General features: G+C 43.4%; 1 protein-coding gene across 1 annotated transcript in view; it reads left to right on the top strand.

Annotated features, from left to right (window-relative positions):
* Positions 1-2,098: 2,098 nt before the first annotated feature.
* pitpnm3 (PITPNM family member 3) overlaps positions 2,099-9,571 on the top strand; it is a 35,896-nt gene continuing 28,423 nt past the window's right edge. The window contains exons 1-2 of the mRNA XM_046072822.1: positions 2,099-2,252; positions 2,838-3,008. Of these exons, the coding sequence (XP_045928778.1) occupies positions 2,099-2,252; positions 2,838-3,008 (325 nt within the window). The remainder of the gene's footprint in view (positions 2,253-2,837; positions 3,009-9,571) is intronic.

Here is a 9,571-nt window from a genome sequence, read left to right as displayed (position 1 = left end):
AGAGGTCCCTCACCAGCAACAAGAGAGTTTTAACCAGTTTTATCCCATCGACTTGTCTGAGCTTTTAAAAACAGTATCACAAATGAGAGTGTCCTCCAGCCCACTTGATGTAATACCTACAAAGTTTTTACTGAAAGTAATGGATTCTGTTGGGCCCCATTTTATCTCTACAGCTCCCTATCTACTGGTTGTGTCCCTGATTATTTTAAAACGGCTTGCGTGAACCCACTTTTAAAGAAACCTGGTTTAGATCCCTCCCTCCCACATAATTTTAGACCAATTTCAAAACTGCCTTTTATTGCAAAGATTCTAGAAAGAATTGTGTCCAAACAGCTGCTCACTGTACTGGAAAATAACAAATTATTTGAAAAGTTTCAGTCTGGTTTCAGGAAGTACCACAGCACTGAGACTGCCCTGCTTAAAGTCACCAATGACCTTTTAATGTCTGCTGATGAAGGCATGTGCTCAGTCCTGGTACTCATGGACCTTAGCGCTGCTTTTGACACCATTGATCACAACATCATGTTAGACAGACTGAGGCAATGGGTGGGGATCTCTGGTACGGCCCTAGAATGGTTTTCATCCTACCTGTCAAATAGGAAGTTTTGCGTGTCTGTAAACATGTCTCTTCATTCTGTCCAGTTAAATATGGTGTGCCTCAGGGGTCGTTCGTAGGACCCATTTTGTTTTCCTTGTATCTGCTTCCCCCTGGACATATTATCCATAAACATGGTATTTCTTTTCATATTTATGCTGATGACACACAAATGTACTTGCCCGTCAGATCCACAGACCCTGGAATGCTGAGTTCACTTACCGACTGCCTTTGTGAAGTCACAAAATGGATGTCAAATAATTTCCTCCAGCTGAACTCAGACAAAACAGAAATCCTGGTCATCGGGTCCCAGCAGATGGCAAAACAAATTTTGCCATCTGCTGGTTCCCTAGTAAATCACATTAAGCCTGTTGCAAAGAACCTTGGTTTGATAGTAATTTAAATTTCATGCAGCACACCACAAAGCTTGTTCAATCATGTTTTTATCAACTTAGAAATATAGCAAAAATTTGATCTATGTTACTTAGGACACCGAGACCATTTTACACAACTTCATCTCATCACGCCTGGATTATTGCAACAGCCTTTTCACTTGTTTAACTCAAAAATCTACTGATCGACTCCAGACTGTCCAGAACTCAGCTGCCAGGCTTTTAACCAGAACAAAGAAATATGACCACATCACCCCTATTTTTGCTTCATTACACTGGCTCCCAGTATGTTTTAGAATTGACTTTAAAATTTTATTGATCACTTTTAAAGCTCTTCATGGCCTCTCGCCTTGTTATATTTCTGACCTTTTAGTCCCATACGCACCAGCACGTACCTTGAGATCCTCGGGCAGGGGTCTGTTGTCTGTTCCAGAGTCTCGACTGAAAACTAAAGGGGACAGAGCGTTTGCAGTCAGGGCCCCGAGGCTCTGGAACAGCCTGCCCGAGTAAGTCAGGTCGGCTGAGTCAGTGAACTCTTTTAAGTCCCTTCTTAAAACATACTTTTATAGAAGAGCCTTTCCCAATCTTATTTTATCCCTTTTATTTTATTCTATTTTACTAATTTTATATTTATCTTAAATGTGTATTTAAGTCTTTTCAATGTTTTCTTGCTTTTATCTTGTATTGTTTTTGTTTTATAGTCTTTTGGGTATTATTGTCTTTACACTTGTTAAAGCACTTTGTAGCTTGTTTTTGAAAAGTGCTCTACAAATAAAGATTATTATTATTATTATTATAATTGAGTTGAAAATATTCAACTCATGCGAATTCCTTCGCGTCACTTCGCGTCGCCCGACAGGAAATCGCGGCTCTATGTGTTTTTGCATTGACTTTGTATGTAAACTCACCGCCCCAAACGCCCGCTTCACTTTTGGTCTGAAAGCACCATAAGACAATTCAGTGAATTAGCATCACTGAGTTTGAGCATAGGGAACGGTTAGCGTAAGCATCCAAAAAGTAAAGGACCACACATTTGAAGTGGAAGGCTACAGAAAATTGTAATGCGGCGAGAAAATTCAGTATTGTGTGTCCATGTCTGCTCCCTAGTTTGATGAAGGACAGTGTGAAGGCTCGCGGCGGCAGTAGCACCAGTCTGGTGTTGAACCCCGGCCGATTTGACTTTGAGGTGTCAGACTGCTTCTTGATGGGCTGTCCACTGGGCCTTGTGCTGGCCATGAGACGCACTGTGCTGCCTGCCGTCCAGGGTAAGAATCAGACACATGCAAAACACATCAGGGAATGAAATTCTTCATACATACACATTTACAGAAGTATCTGCAAATGTCTTTGTACACACAGACAAACAGCCTATTTTGTGTGTGCGTTAGTCTCCAGATGTTTTACTGTTTTGTTGTTATTCTATTATTATCTACTTTTTAGCTTGTCAGTCAACTGTAAGGCATTTTGACTTGCACTGACCTGTATGAAAGATGCTATACCAGTCAAGTTTGAGATTGATTGAAATGTGATATTGCTTGATAGTTTAATCATTTATATATATATTTTTGATGATGATTGGATCAGTTTCAACAGATTTTAAGATGGATCTTGCCCTTGCTCTCGAAACAAACAAGGTCCTCTGATGGCAAGCTCAGAATATTCTTCCACTCACAGAAACAGGCAGAAAACACAACTGAGCTGGTGATAAGGCCTATGTGGCAGAATAATAAACAACAACAAACTGATGCCGTTTCCAAATTCTCCTCTGTCTAATATTACTCATGTGGCTCAGCCACTGAAAATCCTCTTCCTAATGGCTTTGTCTGTCCATTGCCTTTTCTTCCCCTCAGTGAGCCAGCTCCATCCAGCCTGCTCTCAGATTTTCAACCTGTTTTACCCTTCGGACCCTTCAGCCTCCAGACTAGAGCCGCTGCTGCAGCCTCTCTTTCACAAGTTGCCACCATTTGCTGTTCCCCGCTATCAGCGCTACCCTCTAGGAGATGGACGCTCAATGCTCATAGGTAGGACAAGTGATTTGATCCTGGAAATCAATTTACCAGCGTGGGAAGGCAGCTCCTCCTGAATATTTCATTGGTTAATCTATTTTCTGGTGTAATTGTAATGCCATATTAATAACCTTTTGGATTTTGCATTTCAAAGCTGGTGTGAAACCTTTGAGGAATCCTGTTATTGGGACTAGATTACAGCAGCAGAAAGATTCTATGACTAAGTAATGTGAATTTTCACAGACACACATGCACAGAGACATGGATGCACACCTAAACCTCGATCCTATCTGTGGCAGCTTGCCATGCAGAGCTAAATCCTGCCCTCAAAGCCTGAAGTTTGAAGTAATTATACTTCATCTTCATGTGGTGCAGTAACGTTACCCTGCCACTCCTCTCTGAGGATTGGGCACAGTATGTGAGATATTTGTCTGCTAGACATGGCACAGTACTGATGTAATCCCCCAGGAGGGCTTAGTTGTAGAGACTGAGTTCTTAATGAGCCACTGATTTATTTGAAGCATGTTTTAGCCCACTTTTGGGACATAGAGACTCCCTCTAAACAGCAGTTATGACGCATCGCCTGGTTCCCTTGCCTCTCCACCTACCTCACTGAGAGAAAGTAGGGCAAGGACTGATTGCTTGAGCTAACAGCCTGCGAGCATGAACCCAGAACAGAAAACTCTGTGCTTTGGTGCAAGGCTTAGAACAATTTAAAACACTTTACCTTAAAATGCAATCATTAGAAACATGTATATAACCCAAAGCAGATTTGTCAAATGTGCCATCTCAGTGGTATAGAAAATATATTTTCATCTTGCCTTTGCCTTTAATTATCCTTATTCTTACCATTCGTAAGATCAGAACAGAAACAGATTATTTAAACATAGATGCTGCATATAGAACATTGGTTATTCATTTGACAAATTTGTTTGCCTGTTAAGAAAAGCTGGGAGCAAAGAGAAAAAATGCCCTTCATAGGATAAAAATTAGGCTTGTAGCAACTGTGGTTTCTTTTGCTCATCTTTCTTTTGTTCATCTTTTGCAATTTGGTGCACAATTTATTTGAAACTTTGAAAATAAATATAATTTAACCTTAAAAAATGTAGATGTTTATATACACTGAAGAAAATTATAAATGCAACACTTTTGTTTTTGCCCCCATTCATCATGAGCTGAACTCAAAGATGTAAGACTTTGAATGATGGGGCCAGTCAGGAATCTGGTTCCAGTGAGGAGGACCATTCTAGCCTCCCTATGACCTCCTTCACCTTCCCCCCTTTGGTCATGTCTTGCTACATACACCCTTAGGACTCTGGGGGGCGGGCAGGCTGCAGGGCATTTGGTGGGTGGGGCTGCTTTATTGCGGCCTCGCACTGGCCGCCCCTCAATTTTAATTACACATTAGACACCAAGGGCTTGGGCGGTGCGATGGGAGGCTCCACTAGTTGTGGCGTGCCTGTGTCACAACTACCCTCCAATTTTAACTGCACCTTAGTTACCACACACCTTATCTTTACTCCACCATACAACACTTCACAATCCATGACATGCATCCAACACAAAACAATACATTTACAGAGGCAGGCAGAGGGGTTGAAGGAGTTGGGGAGATTCTCATTGGCCTCGTGTTGGCGTCGGGGGTGCCGTGGGGTTGGTGACGGCCTTGCCTGATCTGGGGGGGCATGGCTCCCCTGGCGTGGGGGCCCGCTCTGGACCTAGGGATCTGGGGACTCAGGCTTCTGGCTTTTGCTCATTTCTAGGCGGGTGATGTGTCCCCCCTCTCTCACAGTGGGGGCATTTGGGAGTCTCTGGGGCACATGGCCGGTGTTGTCGGGGAAAGGTTTTGGTGCTCCTCCTTGGGGGTGCTTGACTGGGGGGGCTGGGCCTCCATCCGGGGATGAGATCGGCCTCGGGGGCTGCTGGCTCTGCCTGCACTTTGGGGAGGGATGCCTCTGGCTGGGCTGGGGGACTGTTGGCCTGGTTCTCCCGCGTTATCGCTCCCTGGCGGCGGGGAGCTTCATGGTACGGCTTTCTGCTGTTCTTCCTCGGGGCGGGGTACAGCTTCCCCTGGGACATGCGGTCCGGGGTCCTTTGCACTTTGGGGGGTCGCGGGGTGCCCTGGCTTCTGGGGGTGGGGGTCTCTGGGTTGCGGTTTGGAGGGCTGCGGTGGGATTGTGGGGCGATTGTCGATGCATCTTGATGCATTGTGCTTTTTCCCTGTGCAGGGTCTCTGGATGGCTGCTGGGTGTTTAGTTTGTGCATTGGAGTCCGGGGGAGGCATTTCCTCGTTGGCTTGGAGGGACCAGTTTGCGTCCCTGGTTTGCTTCGTTGGAGTTGTTGGACCCCTCTGGTTACTGAAGTATAAAGTTAGATTTCGGGATGTGCAGTGTGGGTGCGGGGCAGAGCTGTGCTCCGGTTTATTCTGGGCTTGTGCCTGGAGTTCTCAGCCCTTGACGGGTGGGATGCAGCTGAGCTGGTTGATTTTGCCTCGTTGCTGGTTTGGCTGGTGTTGCACGGCGACCTGGGGGCGTGCTGTGCATGGGGGATGTCGGGTGGCGTGGGCGGCCTTAGTTTTTCCGGCGGTTGGGGGGACGGCGGACTTTTATTGGCGGGTGCACAGTGACCTGCACGGTGACCTGTGCGGCGCGTTTGCTGCCGGGCTGGGACTTGCTGCTGGTGTTTCTCTCCACTGGCTCTCGCTGTTGTGTTGTTGCGTTTGCTCTTTCTCGTTTGCCTGACCTCGCACGCGGGTTTCGCAGGGGGCTGCTGGGCATTGGGTGTCGCCGTGCTCGCGCAGTGTGCGCGTTGGGCTTGTCACTTGTGTATTGGTGTTGATGATCCCGTGGCATTTGGGCGTTTTGTTTGTTCGCTGTGCAGCGGTGGGGTGCTGGGTGGGGGGGAGCACTGGTCTATGTTTTGTGCGCGCCGCGGTCGGTCCAGGCACTGCTCTTCCGCGGGTTACGCTTCTTGCGTTCCATCGGCATTGCATTGTCAACTGGCATTTGGATGGTCGTTTTTATTTATGTATTTATTTATTTTATTTTTGGGGGGGGGGTCTTCCACGTTTTCCAGCAGAATTATTCCTGATGCTTTTCTTTCAGTTACTTATTTAAATTTATTGTTATTATTCCAGCTCTCGTGGTTGTGCTGTGTTGCTTATTTAGTGTGCGTGACTGTTTCTTGTTTTCATTTTTCTCTTAGTTGTCTCAGCTGTTTATTGCTGTTCGGCTGGTTGACTTTTACTATTATTATTATTTTTATTGTTTGTTTGTTTGTTTGTGTTTGTGTTTGTTTGTTTGTTGTTGTTTTTCTCCTCCCCAAGCCCCCCTCTGCTGTTCTATTGCCCCCTTCTCTTACAGGTGTTGTCCTTTCTCTGTGCTGTCTGTTTGTGCCCCCCCATCCCCATGTCTGCCCCCCTGTCCGGCCCGATGACAAATCAATACATAATTAAATAAATAATAAAACAGACAAAGGAGTATATTTATACTCTCTTGTTAAAGTAAAATCTGTCTGGCACAATATGGTATCCAGCTCATCATACTCTATACCAGGATGCTGGGCAGGACAGGTTTAAAAAAAAAGAAAAAGATGTAAGACTTTCTCTATGTACACAAAAGGCCTATTTCTCTCAAATACTCTTCACAAATCTGTCAAAATCTGTTATTGAGCACTTCTCTTTTGCCGAGATAATCCATCCACCTCACAGGTGCAGACAGCATGGGTAGTGCACAGGTGTGCCTTAGGCTGGCCAAAATAAAAGGCCACTGGAAAATGTAAAGTTGCATCACACAGCACAGTGCTACAGATGTTTAAGTTTTGAGGGAGCTTGCAATTGGCATGCTGACTGCAGAAATGTCCAACAGAGCAGTTGCCCATGAATCGAATGTTCATTTCTCTACTATAAGCCGTCTCAGAGAATTTGGCAGTACATCCAACCGGCCTCAAAACCACAGACCACGTGTAAACACACCAGCCCAGGACCTCCAAATCCAGCATCTTCACCTCCAAGATCATCTGAGACCAGCCACCCGGACAGCTGCTGCAACAATGGGTTTGCATAACCAAAGAATTTTGGCACAAACTGTCTGGAACCGTCTCAGGGAAGCTTATCTGCATGCTCGTCGTCCTCATCGGAGTCTCGACCTGACTGCAACTTCGCACAGCCATTGAAGAGGAGTGGACCAACATTCCACAGGTCACAATCAACAACCTGATCAACTCTATGCAAAGGAGATGTGTTGCACTGCGTGAGGCAAATAGTGGTCACACCAGATACTGACTGGTTTCCGGATCCCCACCCGGACGTCCCCAATAGGACTGAAACTGAACAATATTTGAGAGAAATAGGCCTTTTGTGTACATAGATAAAGTCTTAGATCTCTGAGTTCAGCTCATGATGAATGGGGGCAAAAACAAAAGTGTTGCGTTTATAATTTTGTTCAGTAAATGATTGTCTTGCTGTTTGTGTGTCACATACAGCGGTGTATTTTATTCCCATGTGGGATGGGCAAAATATTTGGCATGAAACTGAAATAAAAATGTACTTATAAACCCATTCTGACATGCACCTTGTTATGCAAGTGTGGTAACAATTTTACACAAAAAATGAAAAGTCAGGATGACAATCTAATTAAGTAGGACCTATTGGTTTTGTCAGGTCCATAAAACCAAATATCTGTACAAAGATTTCAGAATTATCATATTTCATAAAACATACTGTAACAAACGTAACAAGTTGAAACTTAAATGAAATGAAAGCTGTAAAATACAGTCAGAAAGACTTTGTAAGCGGTTTTGAGTGGCAACAGATAAATTAGGCCTGTTCCAAATTAGCTCCATGACATTTTACTAATATGGAAAACAAACCATGACATGTCAGCATAACTGGTCTTGGTCTCAAGTGAGTGGTCTCGAGACCACTTTCTGATGGTCTCGGTCTCGTCGCAGACTTAACCGCATTTGTACTCAGTCTTGTCTCGGTCTTGAACATAGAGGACTCGGAATTTTATTTCAAGACCAGTCAAGACCACAACTTTTGGGAATATCAATAAAATGCCTGTGCATTGTCTGATTTATTTGTTAACATCCTTACTTTGATTGGATGTAGAGCTTATTGCTTCAAATGCAACCAATAACACTAATTAAAAATGTGTTAATACCATTAACAGCTGTCACCCCACCCCGCCCCTCTTCACATGCACTCCAAGAAAGTGAATTCAATTCAATTCAATTCAATTTTATTTATATAGCGCCAAATCACAACAGTTATCTCACAGCTCTTTTCATAAAAGAGCAGATCTAGACCGTACTCTGTGATGTTATTTATAGAAGCCCAACAATTCCCACCAAGAGCAAGCACTAGGCGACAGAGGCAAGGAAAAACTTCCTTTTAAGAGGCAGAAACCTCGAACAGAACCATGGCTCAGGGTGGGCGGTCTTCTGCCTCGACCTGTTGGGGGTGAAGGAGGGAGAGAGAGACAGAGATGAACAGAGAGGAAGAGGGCAGGAGAGGAACAGAGAGAAAAAGAGAGGGATGGAAGGAGAGAGAGGGGAGGGAGGCAGCCTACATAATATACACACAGCGGTACAGACAGTAAAGGTGATGTGGCTATAGACTTAATGAAAAATGGTATAGATATTTATAGTAGTGTTAATGATAATAATCGTAATGTTAATGATTATAATAACAATAGGACTAGTAACAATAGTTGTTGTAGCAGAGTGTGTCGAGCAGGAACACGGGGGAGAGAGAAGTATACATGACATTCCATCAAACTAATTTTGACAGCTACTTCCGGTCCCGCCCCCATACCGGATATGTGTATGTAACTGATAAGAGGGGTGTATCCGGTCCCGCCCCAACCGGAAATATGTCTGTATGTAACTGATAAGAGGTGCATCCGGTCCCGCCCCAACCGTTGGAGGAGGTTTTTCATTGATTTAAAGACTTTATTAAGTAATAAAACTTGAATGAATTAACTAGTAGGTGTTTATGGCAATAAATTTATCATTAAAAAAGTATAGCAGTGAGTTATAAGTAAAGGAGGAATCACCGGGGCCAGCAAAGGATCAGTAGGAGGTTTCTTTGGAATCAAGTCAGTCTTTATTATTAAACAAGTGAAGAATAAATTGAAATAATGACAGTAAGCAGTAAAATGGTATAACGGTGAGTAAGAATTAAACAGCATTATAAATTACCTTCAACAGCATGCAGCAAAATAAGAGTGAGTTCCAAAATTAAACTTTGTAAAATCTTTGCTAAAGCTTTGTGTGACAAACTTACCATCATTAAAGAACTAAAGAATAAAATGAAATAATTACAGTAAAATAGTATAACAGTGAGTTAAAATTAAACAGATTTTTTAATTACCTTCAAAATCTTTGCTAAAGCTTTGTGTGACAAACTTACCATCATTAAAGAACTAAAGAATAAATTGAAATAAATTACAGTAAAATAGTATAACAGTGAGTTAAAATTAAACAGATTTTTAAATTACTTTCAAAATCTTTGCTAAAGCTTTGTGTGACAAACTTACCATCATTAAAGAACTAAAGAATAAATTGAAATAATTACA

This window comes from Micropterus dolomieu, linkage group LG17 (genome assembly GCF_021292245.1).
Source record: "Micropterus dolomieu isolate WLL.071019.BEF.003 ecotype Adirondacks linkage group LG17, ASM2129224v1, whole genome shotgun sequence".
NCBI classification, from domain to species: domain Eukaryota; kingdom Metazoa; phylum Chordata; class Actinopteri; order Centrarchiformes; family Centrarchidae; genus Micropterus; species Micropterus dolomieu.
This window is presented reverse-complemented; position numbering and strand designations above follow the sequence as displayed.